At 38.6% G+C, this 22,972-nt stretch overlaps 1 protein-coding gene across 1 annotated transcript in view; it reads left to right on the forward strand.

The window, feature by feature from the left end:
* The window catches only part of LOC127627595 (GAS2-like protein 2), a 45,651-nt gene extending 22,986 nt beyond the window's left edge, over window positions 1-22,665 (forward strand). Inside the window, exons 2-5 of the mRNA XM_052104036.1 lie at window positions 7,346-7,453; window positions 10,576-10,672; window positions 11,147-11,456; window positions 16,450-22,665. Coding sequence (XP_051959996.1) covers window positions 7,346-7,453; window positions 10,576-10,672; window positions 11,147-11,456; window positions 16,450-18,511 — 2,577 coding nt within the window. The 3' untranslated portion in view covers window positions 18,512-22,665. The remainder of the gene's footprint in view (window positions 1-7,345; window positions 7,454-10,575; window positions 10,673-11,146; window positions 11,457-16,449) is intronic.
* The last annotated feature ends 307 nt before the right edge of the window (window positions 22,666-22,972 follow it).

The raw sequence follows: 22,972 nt of genomic DNA on the forward strand, positions 1-22,972 counted from the left end.
AAACCAAGGAAGTCTGTAGTGGATAACACAGGACAGGAACTTAACATTTATAATGTTTTTCTTAAAGGTGCTATATGTAACATTGACTAAAAGAGTTTGAAATTGGTACTGCAGTCCAAATTCAAAATATTGGAGAGTTGTCTGCCTCGCCACCAGACTCGATGCTCATGTGGGAATGTTGACATGCAAATTAGCCAATTCAGCATAATTTTAAAGGATTTCTGGGCTTTAAGCTGTCTCCATCTTCCAAAGGCATCTCCGATATTTATCGTTGTTTTACTACGCCTCTGGTCATGGTGGTTTTTAGACAGATGTTCTGTTATGTGTTATCTCTGATTCAGTTTGTTGCTGGCTTCCATGGCTGCAGCATGCAGTGTTTTTGTTCAAATCTGGCAACCCGGTAGTGTCAAAATACTATTGCGGATTGGGCAGTTGGCAGGATCAAAAACATAAACCAAAATTCTGGCCCGGAATGGAAAATTCAAAGTAGACATACTGGCTGTAGCATTGTCTATTGTAGAAGCCAGTATTTCAACTTAGCATGTTTCCTAATTCTCTAATGACATATTATGGTCATTTTATGATTTGGTACAGTAAAGATATTACATGTAGCATCTTTAAAATATTAATTCCAAGTCATTTGAAGCCACACAATATCTTTTTTAAAACAGGCCAAAACATATGTAGTTTTCATTTGATTTATTTGAAGTCTGCTTACAATGCAAGTCAAGGATTCTAGCACCAACAGTAGTCATAAGTTATTTTTATATGACCATTTTCTTACCTTCTCCGACCCTTATTATCATATTAACATTTTAACAGATGACTGTATTCACACTGAATGTATAAGCAGCATGGCTCTGCAAAACAGAAGAGTAGTAGAAGCGCCACTGCAAGTATTTGATGTTTTGTTGTTGAGATTATTTTTGAACACCAGAAAATGAGGTGAAAATGCACTGTAAACCAATTGATTTGGAATAAAAGCTTTTGTGAAGCTTTATCTAATTAAGACTGAGTCTATTTACACCAACCTTGTTTGCAAAGTGTTTTTCACGAACTCCACTCACTACAGATCAGACAAATTACCATTAGTTCAAACAGCATATTACTTCTATTTACATTTTGAGTAAATATCATCTCACACTATTTGGACTTTGTGTAAACAAGATGCTATTTACACATGGTGCAAATGGTATCTATATTTACACAGAATGAAAAGAGCTACTATCCTATGTTGCACTTAATAGCATCATGTAAATAGCATCTTCCATTCTTTTACACTCAGTGTAAATAGCTGCTGCGATTAAAATAATGGAGTGAACTAATCACAAGTTGTTTAAAAAAAGATGTTTGCTGGTTGATGCAAGTTACACACGTAGTGACAGGCACACAAACATCACTTTCTGTTCACTAAGTCTGACTGAGGTTGTAAGCAGATTATAGCCTGCACTTTGGGGTTTAGGTTTAGTGTAAATTAATTAGCATTTAGATGCAAAAGTGATTCCCCCTCATGTAAATTAGATTTCACACAGTCAAGTTTGTAATAGTTCTCAGTGGCCTGCTCTCAAAAATAATTTTATAGTTCCTGGCCATTATGAATGAAATACTCAAAACTGTTAACTGGTAACCCTGGTATAGTTCCACTGTTCTGTTACACATCATACATTCAGACAGTGTGAAAGCTCAATGTGTGTCTGTTACTACAGAAAACTTCACTGCTAGTCACTGGTTAATGGGTTTCCAGAACAGATGTCTAGACAGAGAGAAAGTGGCTGAGAGAGAGAGGGGGGTCTGATTTTTTGGGGCAGAGAACCAGAGTGTAAGGGGAAAGAGCGTGTCAGAGTCTGTATTACGGTTCATTTGGGTTTTGTGGTAACTGTCATACATGTGCCGCCTAAATGGACATTGACCAAGTTGGTCTAATTATAGAATATTCCAGCTTTAACCTTCTAATCATCCAAACAGGCCAATAATGTGTAAGATTCAAATCACAGACCATTATAGAGTCAATGAACTCTCAGTGACTGTGAGGCAATATATTTTTTCCATCATGCCACCAGCAATCTGTAAATCTCATCTTTGGAAACTTGGCCAAATTGGATATAAGGATGTGTTTCCCATAGGTTTTTTATAAAGCAGTGTCTAACATAAGAGAAGCCAGTCAAGAAAATACAATTTTGTACAATTCACACATGCAGATATCCTCTTTGGAATTTGATTTTTAATATTTGCCTCTTTTGCTGACTTAGTGTCTTTGTCTTATTCATCCTCTTTGTTTGAAAGTGGTGGAGGTGTGTGTTTGTGTGTGTGTGTGTGTGTGTGTGTGTGCGTGTATTTATCACTTTGTGGGGACCAAATGTCCCAATAAGGATAGTAAAACCCAAAATTTTTGACCTTGTGGGGACATTTTGTCTGTCCCCATGAGGAAAACAGCTTATAAATCATACTAAATTATGTTTTTTGAAAATGTAAAAATGCAGAATGTTTTCTGTGAGGGTTAGGTTTAGGGGTAGGGTTAGGTTTAGGGGATAGAATATAAAGTTTGTACAGTATAAAAACCATTATGTCTATGGAAAGTCCCCATAAAACATGGAAACACTACGTGTGTGTGTGTGTGTGTGTGTGTGTGTGTGTGTGTGCGTGTGTGTGTGTGTGTGTGTGTGTGTGTGTGTGTGTGTGTGTGTGTGTGTGTGTTTTAAGAGAAAGAGAGTTTTGGTTTTACAAATTAATTTGTGAGTTTCAAGCCTGTCCTATACAATACTGTTCTCTTTTCTGAGCTTGATTGATTTTTGCCTGTTTTAGCCTGTCTGTGGCCTTGGGGCCACGTTCATTTAAGAGAGTCTTTTCAAAGCAAACAGAAAGGAAAAACATCAGAGTGGACTTTAGAGAATGGGAGCTCAAGTCCATGCTCACCCCACCCAGTACAGCACTTTCTAACCAGCCTGACCGCTCGGCTTCTGCTGGTCTAAATCAAAATACACACACGCTGCCATGCTGTTACGTCACTCTTTTTCACATCCATAATTACATCTCATGCGGTGTCTGTGCCTTTGAGTTAATCATTGGGAAAGTCCCAAATCTGATCAGTACATGACGCAACTTAGAAATGGCTCTTTGTTTCTGTATTTGTGTATGAGTGGGAGAGACCTTTTGTTTTCCCCTAGAGAGTGATTCAATTAAGGTGTGACAGGAATAGGAAAGGTAGGGCTCTTTGAGTGAGTTAATCACCTCAGGACGGTAGAAGTCAGAAAGCAAAAGACCAACAAAAAAGTAACATTTGATCCGGTAACACTCACATGGACACACACTCCCTGCTTCCTTCATTCTATCATGCAGCGAGTTAAAGGGAGGTAAGGGATATGACTCAGTGTTTCTTACAGGAAACTGCTTCTGTTCAGGTGCTGCTGAACACTCAGTGGAACATGTGCGTCTCTGAGTGTGACTAAATGTCATTTGTAATAAATGTATTAAATGGAGCCGAGAGTACTGCATTCTTATTGGTAGCTGAAAGCATCATGAAATTAGCTGAAATATTTAATAAACAAACATGTGTGGGCCTGAGTAGCTCAGTGAGTATTGACGCCGGCTACCACCCCTGAAGTCACGAGTTCGAATTTAGGGTGTGCTTAGTGACTCCACCCAGGTCTCCTAAGCAACCAAATTGGCTGGTTGCTAGGGAGGGTTGAGTTACATGGGGTAACATCATCGTGGTCATGATTAGTGGTTCTCACTCTCAATGGGGCACATGGTTATTTGTGTGTGGATCGCGGAGAATAGCATGAGCCTCCACATGCTGTGAGTCTCTGTGTTGTCATGCACAACAAGCCACGTGGTAAAATGCGTGGATTGACAGTCTCAGAAGTGGAGGCAACTAAGCCTCCCGGATTGAGGTGAGTAACTGCGCCACCACGAGGACCTAGTAAGCAATGGGAATTGGGCATGGCAAAAAGGGGATAAAATAAAAAATACACAAACATGCAAGAGGTTGGGAATGCATAGAACTTTAATGAATGACAAATGTTGCAATTCAGCGGAAATCTGCCGAGTCAAATGGAAAAAAATGGAAACGGATTGTTATATATTTCTTGCTGAAACTACAAGAAATGTATATAAATAAATGAGCATACAAAATTTGTAGTGGACTCTTAGAAGTTCCTGCTTTTACCAGTATCCTATAAAAAGAAATGTGGTGGTGCAAAGATGGTTTTATATTAGGGCTGCACTATATGGGGAAAAATGCTAAATGCGATACGAAGTTGGAAAATGCGATATTCGATATGCAATGCTATAAGCCTATGATGACGTCATTTGAGTGCACAGAACATTGGAACCACCACCTCCCAAATATACTGAAGTTTATTGGGAGGAAAAAATTACTAACACTCTAGAGATCACAGTCATAGTTGTCTTTTGTTCCTATATATATATATATATATATATATTTATTTATTTTTCTTTTTTCTAGAGCAAATCGTTTTCTAAAAATTTATGTCCAGCGGGACTACGTTGTGAAATCTTTAATAATACAAAGCTATAGAAATTACAAAGTCGATGTTTTTCATCAAATTGTTTGTTTCCAGTAGTGTTGGTTATTCATGTTTTTGAGACGTTACCAACAAATTAGCATATTATTCTGATTCAAAGTATTGGCCAGCATCATCCAATCGCTGCCAACCATGTGGAAATAAAAATGATACATTATAAATTCTGAATCTATTTTATGATTATCATTATCATTATCCCATGTCTGCCAAATATTTTGAGTGGTCCAAACATTATCTGCAGCCTGAAACTGAACTTTAATTTGGAAGTATGGATTGAATGCACTTATCAGTGAAGAGAACTATATGATGTAAAAGTCAAAGTCTAAATTAAAGTCTAGGGGTGATTGGGCATTCGCCGTAGCAGCTCCCAAACTTTGGAACAGCCTACCAATTCAGATTAGAACTGCCCTCACACTACCTATTTTTATATCTAAGCTAAAAACATTTTTATTTGATTTGGCCTACAATTTGTGACGTGACGCATTACTCTATTTGCTCTGTTTATGTGTGACGTTGTGCTGATTGTATCTGATGGGAATTTATGTTTTATTGTACAGCACATTGGTCAACGCCAGTTGTTTTTAGTAGTACTCTATAAATAATAAATTGATTGATTGATTGATTGATTGATGCTCCCTATTTAGTGAATGACTTTATCACAATAAAGTATCACCACGGAAGTGGTGAAAATAATTGAATGGTGAATAGGGAGAAGGCTCAAATGGACTAACTTGTTACCTAATATATTTTTGATGGAAATTGTCATCATTCACCACCATGTTGTTCCAAGCCCATATGACATCTTTCTTCCATGCATCAAATTAAAGGAATAGTTCACCTAATGCAAACACCCTTATGCCATCTCAGATGTGTATGACTTTCTTTCTTCTGTAGAACACAAATGAAGATTTTTAGAAGAATATTTCAGTTCTGTTGGTCCATATAATGCAAGTGAATGGTGATCAGAACCTTTAAGCTCCAAAAAGTACATAGAGGCAGCATTACATTATTTTCATAAGCAATATAATAGGTGTGGGTGAGAAACAGATAAATATCTAACTTTATGATATACAGTGCATCCGGAAGGTATTCACAGCGCTTCACTTTTTTCATATTTTGAACGTGAAAGACGTTTGTTTGAAATCTTTGCGAATTTATTAAAAAAATAAAATTAAAATAAAATCACATAGTGACAGCATTTTCAGTGTCTAAAGAATTTAGAATTTAGATCTATAAACTAAGAGTAAATTGTACCTTATCTCTGTGTTTGGAAGCTTGTATTCCATCAGACAAAGCCGCCCACATCTGTCAAACGCTGTGCACACGGCAACCTTACACATGCAGAAATGTTCACAATTGCGATAGGTAAGGCAAAACATTTGCACTTAATGCAGATGTTTACAAGGATTTATGCAGTAGGCACTGATATGTTGCAGCACTGATTTGAAAATGTAAACTTAGAAACTGAGGTGATAAGAGCCCATAGTTACAGATTCATGCTGAAAATGAATGAGTATCACCATGACACAGACAAGCCCACATTATCACAATCTCTAAAACTTACCACACCATGTTTTCTTAAGTTGGAGCTGCAATTTTAATCTCGAAATACTGTATATCCTTGTCTTAGTGTAAAATGAAGGCATTGTGTGGTGTGAAGAAATGTTTTGCACGCTTGCTGCTGTAGTGTTGAATGCGACTCGAGTGACAGCATGCAGCTGTTAAGTTCTGCAGTCGTAAGAGTCTCATTCAAAAACCTCAATAAATTACACGTTTTTTAACACTTTTATTAAATTAAATTAAAACCAGTAATGTAACGACAGGAATGCCACCCATCATAACCAAGTAAAAGTTTTTTTTTTTTCCATCAGAAAATTACTTGAGTAAGAGTGAAATGTACCCACCATAAAACATACCCATAAAAGTACATTTGTTTCCAAAAAGAGTAAATGTAGTGCGTTACTTACTACCCATTTCTGATATTGTGATATGTAAATTTGTGATATTTTGTTAAATGTGATATATCATGCAGCCCTATATCAGATGGTAATACCATGACACTTTGTTCTATTGTATCAAATGATTACTAATGCACTATGGTGTTTAGAAGATATCACAAGGTACTTGTGATACAGAATACCATGGTAATGTGGAAAATATCCAAAACAATGTGTGGCCTTCTTATGATAGTGTAATCAACTCGACTAAGACATGGAAAGTGTAAAATTCCTTGACATAAATTTTTTTTTTAATACAATAGGTATGATTCATACATAGGTATCAAATTATGAAATTTTATTCTTTTTAGATTCTTTTATATCATGACTTCAGTTATATTCCCTTAGCGCTCAATTGGCCCGGGTGCTAGGGTGGGTAGAGTCACGTTGGGTTAACCTCCTTGTGGTCGCCATAATGTGGTTCTCACTCTGGCACGTGGTGAGTTGTGCGTGGATGCCGCGGAGAATAGCGTGAAGTCTCCACATGCGCTAGGTTTCCACGGTAACGTGCTCAACAAGCCACGGATTGAATGCACAGATTGATGAACTGAGATTCATCCTCCGCCATCCAGATTGAGGCAAGTCACTACGTCACCTTAGAGCACTTAGAGCACATTGGGAATTCCATAAGGGGAGAAAATCCAAGAGAAAAAAAAGAGATTATTTTAGAACATTTTTATAGGGGCTATACACATTTATACAGCTCTCAAAAATAATAAAACATTTGTTTGTATCAGTATTGTTGAGTTCTAATGAAGATTGTCTACACATGTATGTTATGTATTTCCATATTGTGTTTTGTAGGTGAGGGAGATTCTGGGCCAGTGCTCCTGTCCATCACAGTTCCCCATGACCAAAGTATCAGAAGGGAAGTACAAAGTGGGCGACTCCAGCGCATTGATCTTCATTAGGGTATGCCCTACTTAATTTTAGATGAATCTTAACTCTTTCACCAATAGCTATTCATTGATGTGTCTATTCTGTCTAATCATGGAGATGCTATCTTTTCTTTCCTGTTTGCTTAAACCCACATATATATTTCTTTAGCTTTCTTTTATTGAATTGTCTTAGTACAAAGACAAGTGGCACCATACATACATCAATTCTCCTATTTACTGTTTGATTCTTTGCTTCTGTGTATTAGTATCTTAGCATGCCCAGAATGGAGGCCAGACTATACTAATTATAGCTTCTTAATAAGTCATCTTGAGGTTTGAATGGTGTTTACATAGTTTTCCATGCTGACCTATTCAATACTTGGTCTGTTGTCAAAATGCATTTTAAACCACCCACACCCATTCATAATGCACACAAAAATAGACACTTATGTCATTTCCTGTCCTCTACCCAGCTCTCTGGACTAGTATGTGATTATGGGTGGGTGAATGTGTTACATGCACTTTATACATGTTGTTGAGTCTATAGATTTTCCCCTTCAGCTGGAGGATTTTTTTTAAAGGAATTTTATCTTCCCCCGGTTCAGCAGGTTTGAATCAATTTAACTAAATTTAATCTGATTCTTCTCAGCAAGGATAATATAACTGTAACCTTATATTCCCTTCTCCCTCCCTGTCTCCATCTGTCTTGATTAGCTCTCAGTTGTTTCTTGTCCCTAATGTTTTCTTCCCCTTGGTATGTGTATGTGTGCACTTTTGTGGTCTAGTGTGTATCACTTAGCTTGTGCTGTTAGATTGAGCCCTTTTATTTACTGTGCCAGTGATTATATAGACCCATCATGCCATCATCCTTCACCAGCACAATTAACAAAAGCAGCTCTCCATGGGGTGAAGCAGGGGCCATTCACATGCCAATTTCAGCTGTGTTAAAGCAGGGACGAAGATGGAGAGTGAAAAGGAAAGAGAAAAAAATATGACCTTGAGATCTTCTTGGTGGGCACCTCATTCAGAGGTTCAAAACACTTGTGCCATCATTTTGATGTTGGCAGACTACAACAACACACTTATACCCCTGGAGTTAGAGACCTTGGCATGAGAGACATTAGCTTTGTTTACTGTTTTCTATGATTATGGTTTTAGCATGTTTCGTGCCTGTTGCCATGGTGACTCAAGGGCTGAATTTCAAGTGCTTTTTAAGGGGCAAATGAGTTGAGCTGTTAAGGAGTGTAACACTCCCACTGGCTGAAGAAAATTAAACCCTGCTGAAAAAACAACTTATACCAGCTAAACATGTTTTTTCATCAAATGTAGATGCAACATGATGAATAGAACAGAAAATGTGTGTTTTATTAGATGCGTTTTAAAAGTTGATGTTCTTTGTAACCTGAGATGGCATCTAAAAACACTTGGTGCTCCTGCACAAGACACTAAAAACAACAAGGTGCTTTGGTACAACATTCAAATACATTCGTCTAGTGCATGGTTACATGGAAAAACAAATAAAAAACAGCACAGATGGAGGCAAAAACGTGTTTTCAGGTGAAAGGCCAGTGAGGGTTTTGGGCACTTTTCAGCTGGGCATGCTGAAGGACCATCTTGACCAGCTTAACAGTAGCCTGGCCAGGCTGGGAGACCAGCTCAAACCAGATAACACCTCCTTTGGCAGGTTTAAGCTGTTTTTTTTCTTCCAGCAGGGACTATAAAAGTCGATTGTTACCAACAAAGCTAGCGTAGATCTACCTGAAGTTACATTTTCACAATTATTTTATCATCACATCACAAAAATAATACATACGGTTCAGTCTAAGGTTTGTCATGTATGTTCAATTTTGTGTTTCAGTCTTTCTAAAAATGAAATCTTGTGTAAGTTTGTGGAGGTGGGCTTTGTGCCAGCTGACAGATGTGCTTTATTTTCATGGCACCGGCACACACTCACTCACGATTTTTTCTTAGCATGTGCTCAGCAGATGTAGTTTAGCAATGCTAAGACTGTAAATGGCTCAACTTCATCAGGTTCGGAGTACACAATCAACAACAGAGAGATAGAGATTGGGAAAGAGTGTTTTCCTGACTCAGGTTTGATCAATGAATCAATGGTAACCTCTTATCCTGCCTTTATCTCTGTTCAACAGTGAAGAAACAAAGAAACATGGCTCAAAGGAGGGGTGGTTCTATGCTAATTATCATCCATTCTGCTCTCTCTGAATGCCGGGGGGGATGTGCATGTTGTCGTTTTGTGCTCTCTCCAGCTCTGTCATAGTGTGTTGTCATGATAATGAAGGGAGTGGAGGCAGCAGTGAGATGGATAGAGGAATTATTGGTGGGCAGCTCTGTTAAATAGCACTATTGGACACAGGAGTTTGATATCATAATAAACAGCAGCCTAGCATGATGTTCCAACTGTATTATTGACATGTTAATCTTTTTTCATGGCTGTTATGTGTTGTGTTATATTTAAAAAGAGACAGAAAATATAAACTAATCTGATCAGTTTAAACATACATACACATGAAACACATCAAAAACATGACAAGTGTAAAAATAATCAAATAAATACATGTAGGGCAGAACTAATTGGGAATTGATTGGATTTTGAAAAGTGGGCATTCCATACCTAATTGACGTCTGCAGAAAAGGAAAGTAGTTGCAGAGGAAGAGCAAGTTCATTACAATGAATGGAATGTGCACTAATGCATCGTAAGACCAGGATCATGCATTAACAAAGTAAATAGTATCCAGTTTGATTTCATGTTGAGTGTTGCTATTCCTCCTACTTTGAGTGCTCAGAAGTTTTAGATCCTCTAAAAGTCTCAAATTTTACTGACTAACAAATGCTGCATTTAAAGTTGTACTATGTAATCTTTGTATATCAGAGCCCTAGAACTGAAAAATATTTACAGACTAATCTTTTTCAACATTAAACTTTATTTTGTACTTTTCCGTTTCTCCAGTGGAAAAGTACAAAGCCTAGACTCTTTAACCAGCTGTTTACATTTCTAATACCATAACCATGAAACTCAAATAAAGAGTTTTTGAATTCCTTCCTCAACTGTGAACTCAAAGCTAAATAAATGTTGATCAGAATAGAATTTTACTGTGGGTGTGTGAATGTGTGTTCATCTCTCTCTCTCTCTGTAGGTGTTACGGACTCATGTGATGGTGCGTGTGGGTGGAGGTTGGGACACACTTGAGCATTACCTCGACAAACATGATCCCTGTCGCTGTGCCGCGTTTGGTGAGCTCACCACTTAAGTGTCTCATTTCCTGTCTCTGAGCTTTAGACTACTTGGAATTAGCAAACAATGTGATGTGTGCATCTAATTTGGTTTAGTTTGCTTACTAACAGTATTGTACATTCGAGTTATACTAGTTTTTGTTTCTATTGTTGTTTGGTTAATAAGGGTTAATTTCAGGACTCAACACTATTTGTTTAATTCATGGCCCTTTTGTTGTCATTTATAATAGGTTATTAATAGCTGCCTCAGAAGGCCGTATAATGCCATTCATTGAAACTCAAAAATAATGCTCATGTATCAGAACAGATAAGACATCATAATTATATATTAACAGACACATAACTGTCTCCTTAGGTTAAAAATTATTTCATTTCATATAATTTCATATGAATATTTTCATCATTTTTTTTGACCTTTTGACTAAATGTCAATGTTAAAAAAGCTGTCTGATGCCTTTTATTTGACCTCAACAGCTCACCGGTATCAGCAGTGTAAAGCGAGTGGTCAGGGTCCTCACAGCAAGAGCTCCAGCACTCACTCCTCCCGCTCTACAAGCCCTGGACCTCACTGGCGCAATGAGGGCATAGCCCCCTACAAAACCCCAGACAGGCGCTCTTTAGATCCTGCATTGGGGTCCACTGCCCATTCCTCACCCTCACGGCTTGGCAGGTCACACCATGCAGCTGTGCCTGTGGAGATGGAGATTAACACTGGGCGACCCACAACACTCCTGCCACAACCCCCACGAGACAGATCAGAGCCACGGCACTTTAATCCCCTCAGGTCAGTGTAGGTGTGTTTGGGTGTGTGGCAGGTTATTGGAGGGAGTGTGTATGTTAGCCCTTTTCCACCAAATGTTGATGGTTCTCTTGCAGAGCCCGCTTAGATCCGGGAACTCTAGAGCCTCGCAAACGGGCCGCACTTTTTCACTGATCTGAGATCTGCTTGAGAACCGAACAGTGGCGTAACAGGTTACTGGCTACATGGTAGTTTTACGTGACTACCTTACCTGCCCAAAACTATCATGGTGCATTGTATTGTTTGTGTACAACTTACTACTGTTTTTAGGGACTTATGTTAATATACAGAGAAATGCAATCAAACATTTTTACACTGCATAACAAGATTGCCAGAGACAACATCTATGCTCACGATAGGTAGCATTATTACATTACTTTGTTGCTTAATTTACTAAGTACTGTCAAATGTAACAGTGGAATTTTTATTAACATTGGTGTAGCAGATGGCTATATTTGGGGCTTTGCCATAGCATATAAGATGTTTACGTCTTGATTGAGAATACCACCGGCTTACCTTAATAGATAGCCGCAATCACACTAAATAAGTGGGTAGTCCCCTTACTGAACAAAACAATGCACAAAATAAGATGAGAAGTATGAAAGGAAAGCTAACAAAGTGGGCAATTGTAATTAGATCAGCTATATAGGACTGATGAAATCTTCTGATTAAAGTCCATGTGCATCATTTCTTGCCATATCTCCTCGTAGACTCTTTTTTTTTCCTTTGCGATTTCTCTTATCTTGTATCTCATTTTAAAACCATATCGCTAGAAGAGTGCTCGTTTCATCCTCGTCTGCCATATTTGTGTGGAGTTTTTGTTGTTATAAAGTGAAAAAGTTCTCCTTGCTGCAGACGGTAGCTTCTGTTGTTGTTTGGGAAATAATTTCCTTGTGACGAAACATTATACCGTCCTCTGCATCCTGACATAATCGGTTCCTGCGTCTGAGACCAGCAAGCTTTTGCGGTTGGTGCGGAACCACCTTCCGCACCAGAACTGCCTTTTCTGTGGTGGAAACGCGTGGACTAATTCGAGAATTCGCACTGGCCCAGGAACCAGCCCTGAACCATGTCGGTGGAAAAGGGCTATGTGAGTGTTAGTTACAAGCTTTTCTTTACAGCTGTTAGAAAGTACCTACAATAGAAAAGTACCCAAAAGTCACACTGGAATCAAAGGTGCCTTGTTGGAAACTGAATGTGAAACTGACCATTCAAGATTATTTTAAAGGAAGTTTGAAATTATTTTCTTTAGATGTAATATGGGTAAACATGAAAAATCTTGTAAGCAATACATCAAACAATTCAGACATTTTGTAAATATTCATTTTAATAATAGAGTTTAATAATCTTGAGAAAAAGGGGACATATTTTAGTATAAGTCTCAATGAGGGTTTTGCCTCTGCAGGTTAATAATAATAATACATTTTGAAGTTGCCTGGAACTATAAGCCAATACAACATGCCTTCACAAAGACAGAAATATGAATTATAGGTTATTCAAACAAATATTAAATGTAAAACATTCACAGAATTCTTTTTTACATTACAACACCCTATGCATGTATGGATATGGGTAGTGTATGGTCTTTGTAGCATGAAGCGTTTGTCTGTGACATGTAGGAATACATGATTGTACAGTTGTTTTTGTCTGTATAGATCCCTCAGGGTGTCTGCCATTTGCTCACACTGACCCAGATAACTCAACACAAATTATAGCGCTCTGGTAGTCCACTGTACCTTCACACTGATCTGGATTTTAAAGCAACTGTGCACATGCACACAAACACACACAGAGAAGACATGGATTACTGCAAGCAGATTTAAACTAATCCCAGGTGACATTGTCCTGACACCCATCCTCTGCTTATTTGTGACTCCCCCTTGTGTTTGAAATAAGAAATAATAATTTTACAAGCAAAGAGCATATTTTTTCTTAATTATGAACATAGTAAAGTGGGCTTGGATATTTGAAGATTTTTCTGTTGTTCTAAATTTTCATGGAAAAGAGAGAATTATATATTTTTTTCCTTTTTTACCCTGTTCTGACTGTTAAAACAGTGGAACCTCCACATGTACGTTATTGAACACTTAAAGTAAAGAACAAACAACTCTGAAAATGTCTTTAAATTAAATTAAATGGTGATTCATTATTCCCATCAGATAGCAGGGCACACTATATGCCAATATTTGCTATATGGACACCATTGTATAACCATGAACAGCTTGCTGGTGTACCTTGGCAGAGTGCCTCAGTTTCCTTAGGATGACTAATGATGCAGGCCAAGTGTCAGAGCAGAACACTTTAACACTTGCACTTCCAGAGATGTAGGTGAGACATACTGGATTACTAAAGATTAGAATAATCTCACTCCTCAGGTCTGTCACTGAGGAAGCAGGTTAGCAGAAGGTTAACTTTTTCTCTCAATAATTTCCTGGTTGTGTATTGGAATAAAATACCAAAGGGTAGAACTTAAACCATTACAAAGTTCAGTTCAAGTGTATTTTGGGATCTGGAATTTCTTGCAGTGACATTTAGTTGTGTATAATGTTTGTGTACAGGTTTTTTTCATAATTTTTTTTTTATTATTATTTTTTACCTCAGTGTCTGCAAGTTAGTCTTAAGATTGAACACAAATAGTTATGATGTTAAAGAATTTCAATAGTAGTTATAGACTGTTTATAAAGTGCGTGTGTGTGTGTGTGTGTGTGTGTGTGTGTGTGTGTGTGTGCGTGTGTGTGTGTTTGTGTCTGTGTACATGTTTATCCTACATTGTGGGGACCAAATATCCCCACAAGGATAGTAAAACCTGAGATCACCTACATTGTGGGGCCTAGCCAGTGGTCCCCATGAGGAAAATGGTTAATAAATATATATATATTTTTTTTATAATGTAAAAATTAAAAAAGGTTTCTGTGAGGGTTAAGTTTAGGGGTAGGCTTAGGGGATAGAAATTAGCGTTAGATCTTTATAAAATCCATAAAATGCATGGAAGTCTGTGGAGAATCCCCACAATGATATAAAAACAAGTTTGTGTGTGTGTGTGTGTGTGTGTAGGTGTTTATACTTCATTGAGGGGGCCACATTTCCCCACAAGGATAGTAAAATCTGAGATCACCTGCCTTGTGAGGCCCAGCCAGCAGTCCCCACGAGGGAAATGGCTTATTAAACATACTAAACTATGTTTTTTTTTTAATGTAAAAATGCAAAATATTGTATACAACGCTTTCTTTATGATATCGTATTTATGGTAGAAAGAAATACATAACTGGTAGTGTTAATACAGCTCCTTTAGAAGAGTTTAAAACCAAGCAGTGCAATGTTAAGAGCGCCGAAATACAGTCTTCTCCCCAGAGAGGCCCAGTAGTATCCAACTGCAGAACAGAGCAGCTAGTCTAAAATAACTGAAGATCAATGGCAAAAGGCAAGTAGATTGTTACAGCTTGTTGAATAAGCCCGGTGCTACATCAAACATGTTGTTTTATTTATGCCGACATTACCATGCGAACTGTTGGAAATCACACAAAATTTGAGGCCTCATTGCTGTATTTAACAACCTCTCCCAGATTGACACCGAGCAAGATTACTTGCACGGCAATCAAAAACTAGCTCATTAAAAAAACCGACAATGTAAGAAACCTTAATTTGCAGGAGACTTATTATTCTCTGCTTTTGACGTTGAAATGTAAACAGTTATGAGCATAACACAAGCGCACATGTGATAAGCAGGTAAGAATGCCAGTAAAGGTTTTTATAACAACATGGATTCGGGGAAAAAGGGCAAAAAAGTATGTCTCCTGATAATTTTTTGCTGAAACCACTAAATAATATTGGCATATTTACAAATATCTTAAAGCCAGAGGTCAGGTTCCTCTCAAGTTTTTTTTTTCCTCCACTAACATTGGAGTTTTATCCCTTGCCACATTCACCTTTAGCTTGCTCACTGAGGGCTTTAAGACATAAGGCATGATTTTCTACAAGTTGCTTTGAAACAATGTGCATTGTGAAAAGTGCTATTTAAATAAAAATTATTTGATTGTAGACAAACAAATTTTTCACCAAAAAAAAATGTAAATATAAAAACATGAAAAAAAAAATTCTTGTAACAATCTTCTGATTAATGCAGTGCTGTTGTTTAAGTTACTTTATTATGGAGCTCTGCTTTTTGTTGCCAATGTCAGACACTGTTGTGTCACTTAAGATTTAAAATACACTGGGGGGGTCGGGTTGCTCAGCGAGTATTGATGCTGACTACCACCCCTGGAGTTGTGAGTTCAAATCCAGGGTATGATGAGTGACTTCAGCCAGGACTCCTAGGGAGTTAGGGAGGGTTGAGTCACATGGGGTTACCTCCTCGTGGTCACAATTAGTGGTTCTCACTCTCAATGGGGCGCATGGTAAATTGTGTGTGAATCGTGGAGAGTAGCATGACCCTTCACATGCTGGGAGTCTCTGCGGTGTCATGCACAGTGAGCCACTTGATAAAATGGGTGGATTGACGGTCTCAGAAGCGGAGGAAACTGAGACTTGTCCCCCATTACCTGGATTGAGGTGAGTAACCATGCCACCATGAGGACCTACTAATTAGTGGGAATTGGGCATTCCAAATTGGGGAGAAAAGGAGATTAAAATAAAGATTTTAAATACATTTGTGTCAAATCCTTTTGTGGGCACTTTTTTTTTAATAATAGTATCGTATTGTATCATGAGGCTACTGCATTGTGTCGTATCGTGAAATTTGTGTATCACTATATGTCTAGTGACTACATATAATAAATAAAGTCCTTGACATTATGTGGATTAAGAAATATCACCATCAATTATCCACAAATTAACATTTAATTACATTACATTTAAGCTCAATGAGAGACACAAAATATGATTTAAAGAACCAGCCAGTCCCAGGTCTGAGAAATTTGTGAAGTTTTTGTCTTCATTCCTCCCAAGATCTATCTCAAACTCCCTTTTCTCTTATTCGCAGGAGTAAGGAATCTCTTTTTCCAAGAACTCGCAGGCTTTCAGGGGATAGTGACTCCTCTACAGCTTCCTCTAAAGGTGGAGGAGGCAGCACAGGAGGAGGTCGCTTCTCTTCGGGTACACGGCATAGTCATGGAGAGGAGGTCGTGCTGGTGGTGAACCGTAAGGAGGGGAAGCATATTATTGAGCGTCCTGGAGCAGAGACACAGATTTCAGCACTGAGAACTCTTAAGACCCGCGCTCGCAGTGTATCTAGAGAGCGCCATGGGCCGCAGTCCACCTCTGTCCTGAAACCTAGCCCACCCCAAAGATCAGCAGAGGTAAAATGCATCTCTCACACAGAGAGGGGCAGATCCATGGGACCTGAAGGTCCTCGGAGGCTACAGGCCCCACGCTCCCTCAGCCAGGGCAAGACATTTAGAGGCCGACTGGGTGAGGTCAGTCCTGGGTCTTCACCTCGCCACAGAGACCCCCTGCCTCTTTCCATGGATCGGAAAGAGGAACTGAGGCTCAAGCATGTCCCCCCAGCATCCTCAAGAATATGCGGAAACTTTCCAAGAAGACAGACGTCTGGCTCTGCCTCTAACTCGCCCGTAAAAGGCACCACCATTGGAAGTCCTGGGAAGAAGGGGATGATAACGCCACGACCCCCTGCTCCATGTTCACCTTCCTCTGTGAGTCAAAGGTTGCTTCCATCTGTCACTCAGGCAGGGCGGCGCTCTCCACATGCTTCTCCACGATCAAGTCATCACCATCCACCATATTCCCCTCGAACTACACACAATCCACAATCTCCAGGAAGAGACCAAAGAGGGTGGGTAAATCCCAACCACCAGCTGAAGGAGAGCCAGGATGATAACAGTATTTTTAGTTTACACCTGCTGCCAATTCTGGACCCCCAAAGGGAGCAAGACCTGTATCGAAGCTTTGAGAATGAGTTCCTGGCCAACACACAACAAGCCAGGGCTGGAGAGGGTAAAGAATCCACTGGAAGGGAAATAGGGTCCCTACAGCTTCCTGTCCCCCAACCAGGTTTTGGGATACTCCCAACCTCTACAGGTGACCCTAATGTTACAGACTCTGCTTACTCTTCCTCTAACTCTTCAACATCTTCTCTCAATGTTGGAGGCAAGGTGGGAGTGCTTCCTGATTTGCGAGAGTCTAAACGGACTAACCCTCGTGGCTGTGCTCTCGAGGACCCTCCCACCCTTCTCCATAGCCAGATTCACGGAGGCCTCCCCAATGTGGGACTGCTGGAGGGAGAAAGATGGGGTGGTAGAGGTGGAGGTCTCTGTAAGCTCCCAGCCATCTCCAGCTCCACAGAGGAAGGTGAGCTCCCACAGGCCTCAAATCAAGGCCTACTCAGGACCCAGATGTCTCAGTCTGTGTGCCTCCACAAAGTTCTCAATGGAAGCCATGGGAGTCTCACTCTGGCAGAGGTGCCAATGGAGAGCCAGCATGACCTGGTGGACTGGGCTGGGGATGAGGGTGATGTCCCACAAACTGAAGATCACCCTGACCTACCATATGATCCAAATGCTGACCTGCCACTTCCAGAGTCATTTCCCTCCCCGCCACCACCTCCAGATGACTGTTCCTACCAGGACTCCTCCAGTGAGAGTTCCTCCATGTGCTTCAGTCTGAGTGAACCTCCATCTGAGGGCTCATGCTCTTCTCCTCCACCACTGGCCAATGGGGATGCTGATGGTGCAGTGATCCTCCTGGCCAAAAGGGGTCAAAAGAAGGCAGAAGAGGTACCCTCCATATACAAGATTAATCTGCAGTCGCGGATCAGACCTCGCACTGACAACAGACCTGACAACAGCCCGTCCCGCATCCCTACTCCAGTAAGATACAGAAATCATTGTCCGCATTCTCCTGCCAACTCATCCCCCCTGCAGACCCCACCACAATCCCCCTGTTCAAACCGTCATCAACCCTCGCAGAAAGCTCTGCACCAGGCCTTTGCAGACCTCATCCAAACCCAGCAGCGATCCCCGGCAATGGGCTCTAGAGAGCATGCCTTCTCTTCAGAGTCCAGCTTGGACACAGAAGCCTGGATGTAATAAAACATGGTGGTATGGAGGATTATGATGATGTCTGTGAACCTTCTCTCAGAATTTACAGCTTTACATTCAAATTAGAGAGAAGAGTGGTTGAAAAAAGCACACTTATAATGACTAAGAGACAATGCACATCTGAATATTATGTCTAACATGTAGCAGGATACTGTCATTTCACTGGTGACATAAAATTGCCCCAAAGTGGTTAAGAACATTACCAACTCCATTCTTGAGATCTTTGACCAACATAGCCTATTCATAGCACCATCTTGGCTATGTCTAATTCCTTCAGGTCATAATTCTTTCCTTTGGGTTTTCTATTTGAGAAAGAAAATGTCTGCATTTCCCTTCAAAATGAGAGAACTTACAGGTTTTACCAAAAACGCTGTGCCCTTCATGGCCTTAGGGTTAATTTTTTAATTTTTCTCCATGAGAACTTTTTTTTTAGTTCGGTTTTCTTTTTTACAACAAAGTATGAAATGTTACTTTCTACGTTAATCAGGGAATTGTAATATACAGAGTGCACTGTATAATTGGGGATGGTGTTTTAAATAGAGATTAAGAGCTTTAGAATCTCTAGAGCATATAAGATGGAGTGGTGATGTCTTGTTGGTGTAATTTTATGTGCATCTTCTAACAAGATGGATGCCATTATGAAGTTTCACCAGACTTCCATTTGGTATCAGAATGGCAAAAACAGTTAAATAACTGTACTCTGATTTAGATAATTTTGCTAAATAGCATATCATATAAACTGACATATCAACTCTGTTTTGGGGATCTCTCAAAAGCATTTGAGAGGCCAAAAATCCATAAGTTATCTGCTTGCTTTACTTCACCTTGAAAAAAGATGTAGGCAAGTATGTTGTATTTGTGTATTATTTTCTGGACAAACTACAAAGGTTAATGTATAGGTTTATATGTAATATATGCTAATTTGCTTAAACGTGTGTTTGTGTTATGTACATATACTTATTATGAATTGAATTTAAGATTAATGTATAAAATGTATGCTGTTTATTTCAGTATGCTAATTCTGCCTTAGCTATGCAATATTGATATTGAAAGTTGCCTTGACTAATCTTCTTGCCTTAAAGGATGAGAAGTTTGTTTGTGTGTGCACGCATGTGTGTGTGTTCAGGTATCTGGGTGGTCTGAGTATGTGAGATAGCATAAGTGTCACTATATGGACCCTCTGCTTTCACACTACTGTTAACTCTGTGAGACAGCCAAACATATATGTAATATAATAGTAACAACACCACGCTTTCTTAGCACTCCTCTGCTTAGCAAGCCCCATATTAAGATTAAAGGTTTTCTCCACATGTGAGAAATGATGGACCCTTATTTTAATGGATGCACAAGATGGTGCCATATTAAGCATCAATAAGATGTTTTCAAGAAGATGGAAATCACTTTAAACTTTTTATAGAAAGTTAAACAATTCCATACTGAGTCCAACATTGTTTATAGTTTACCATGACTTAGTGATACTTTCCACTGTCATCATCATCTTCAAAAGCTCAGTTTCTAGAGCTTTATGGCCCCACCAAGTGGTTGAATGAGTAATCTACATTAAGCAAGGGAAAACTTTATCAGTTCTTTGACTTGTTAACTTGAATGTTACAGGTGATGTTTTAAGTGACTTGGAAGTACAGTATGCATGCAGACAGAAGTGAGTTATTATGATTTGTTTGTGTTATATTCAAACACTTCTATTCTGACAGGTACTGTACCATTGCATAAAATGGGGAAAACATTGACTCTTAAAAGTAATTACACTACATACATATTGGTTTGGTATTGGATTGTGTTTATTTATGTGAAAGGAATAAGTCTTTAGACCTTGGTAAATGGCTGTGGGTGAATTGTTTTATCATAAAGGGATGATGTTTTATGTTTCTGAATGAATGGTTTAATTGTTTTACTTTTGGCAAGTTCTCATTTACAGCTGTGTATTTATGGGCTCAAGTGTTTTATAAAGAGATATTCTAATGTTTATTCTGATGATCAAAAGTAGTCTTGGGGCAAATATTTGAAAGGGTTGGATTTCAGTGTTCTTTCTAGCCTAAAGGCCTGCAACAATAGGATTATTACTGTTAGCATGACCATTGACACTCCATATCACCTCTTCTATAAAAACTGCAATGCATCAATGCACATTGCTTCTATGTCCAGTGTCATCTGTGGCACTTTAGGGCATTATTAAATGTCAAACCTAGGTATAAATAAGGACTATAAAACTTTATACAGTCTTTCAGATTATATTTAAGGTTGCTGTGCCTATTTCTCATTTTATTCAGACATACTCATACTCTCCCAACAACAATTAAACTGCATTCAGTTATCTTTCCAGTATCTAATCATTACCTGCCATGTGTTTGTACAGTTAACTCACTATGAGCTGCAATTGTATTTTCAGTTTTTCTTTTCTGTAAAAATCTTACAGAAACAAAATATGTGTTTTTTTCATCTGCAATGACATTCATTATTAATTCCTAGAAATATTGAGATAAAAAAACTGCCTGGCCAAAAAACAAAAAGAGTTGCATAGGCTACTCTAATATTTAGCTTTGATTATGGCGTGCATTCGTCGTGGCATTGTTTTGACAAACTTATGCAATGTCACAACATTTATTTCCATTCAGAGTTGCATTCATTTTTGACAGAGATCTTGTATTGACGTCGAGAGAGCTGAACCACTCCGTAAAGTCTTCTCCAGCACATCACAAAGACTTTCAATGAGGTTAATTTCAGGACTCTGTGGTGGCCAATCCATGTGTGAAAATGATTCCTCATGCTCCCTGAACCACTCACAATTTGAGCCCGATGAATCTTGGCATTGTTGTCTTGGAATATGTCTAATATAGACGTCAGGGAATTAAAAATCCATTGATGGGATAACCTGGTCATTCAGTACATTCAGGTAGTCAGCTGACTTCATTTTATTGCTGCATAAAGTTGCTGAGCCTAGACCTGACCAACTGAAGCAACCCCAGATCATAACACTGCCTCCAGAGGCTTGTAAGTGGGCACTATGCATGACAGGTACATCACTTCATGCACTTCCCTTCTTACCCTGACATGCCCATCACTTTGGAATAGGGTAAATCTGGACTCATAGAGACCACATGACCTTTCTCCATTGCTCCACAGTCCAATCTTTATGCTCCCTAGCAAATTTAAGTTGTTTTTTCCGATTAGTCTCACAAGTGGCTTTCTTGTGGCCACACAGATGTTTAGTCCCAATCCTGTAAGTTTTCGTCTTATTGTGCAAATGAAAATGCTCTTACTTTCACTATTAAACATAGCCGTGAGTTCTACATTGGTTTTTTTATGATGTGACTGTACCAAGTGTTTTAGTGATCTCTGATCATGATCATTCAAGATTTTTTCCGACCACATTTCTTCTACGAAGCTGGCGGTTCACCACTATCCTTACAGGTTTTAATAATTGGTAGGACAGTTCTTAACACAATTCCAGTGATTTCAACAATCTCCTTAGTTGTTTTCTTTACTTGATGCAAGCCAATAATTTGCCCCTTCTAAAAAAATAACATATTTTCCATGACCACAGGATACATCTTCCAACATGATTGTTTAAGAAATGAGACAGACTATATCAGTTAGGGTTAAAATAATTGTTGCCAGCTTAAACATGTTAATCCCTGCAATAATGATCCAGTTAAAGGCTCTTATCTGCATATTTAAACTTTTTTTTTTTTTTTTGGCCAGGCAATATAGCCTACACTACATTGCATGGATGGGTTTTTTTCTTTATTCATTATTTGACATCAAAACTAGAGGTGTTCACATGCTTTAAATTGAGAAAACCAGTCTGATCTGAATTGTTCAAATGTTATGTTCAGATCTGAGCAACAAAAACGCATGTCAAATCTTTGTCATTCTCTGGTTTCAGTAAATGAAAAAGCTGTTGGTTAATTTCAATTCTGAATGCCTTTGGATTTACTTTCATTTCTACAATTTGCATTTTGTTGTGATTATTTATTTTTTGTCTCTAATTTGTTTAATGTTGACAATGAAATGTAAGGTCTTGACATTGTGATGTCTGTATGTGTTGAATAGCAATATTGCAAGACCAACATTCCACTGTTCCTTCGAAAGCCAATTGCTGTTCATTTAATTCTTGTAATAAAACTGGTTTGGATTAAATGCTTTGCTTGGTGCTTGTGTTGCTTTGTATGCAATGGGGAATGAGATGTAATGAAAATGAAGTGTAATAAAACACTTCGTTTGAGATCATCTCTTTACTGAGATAATTTAAAGAACATAACAAATTTAGAAGCAGAGGGCAGAATCTCTATTGATGTATACAGTAAGCTACTATTCTTGTAAGATGCTTTTGTAAGGATTAATTTTCTTATAATAACATGTATTAGTAAAGTATTCTATATTATCTAAAGTATAGGTTAAGTTTCATGTAATGCCAAAGAAATGTAGCGT

The sequence above is a fragment of the Xyrauchen texanus genome, chromosome 3 (assembly GCF_025860055.1).
Source record: "Xyrauchen texanus isolate HMW12.3.18 chromosome 3, RBS_HiC_50CHRs, whole genome shotgun sequence".
In the NCBI taxonomy this organism is placed as follows: domain Eukaryota; kingdom Metazoa; phylum Chordata; class Actinopteri; order Cypriniformes; family Catostomidae; genus Xyrauchen; species Xyrauchen texanus.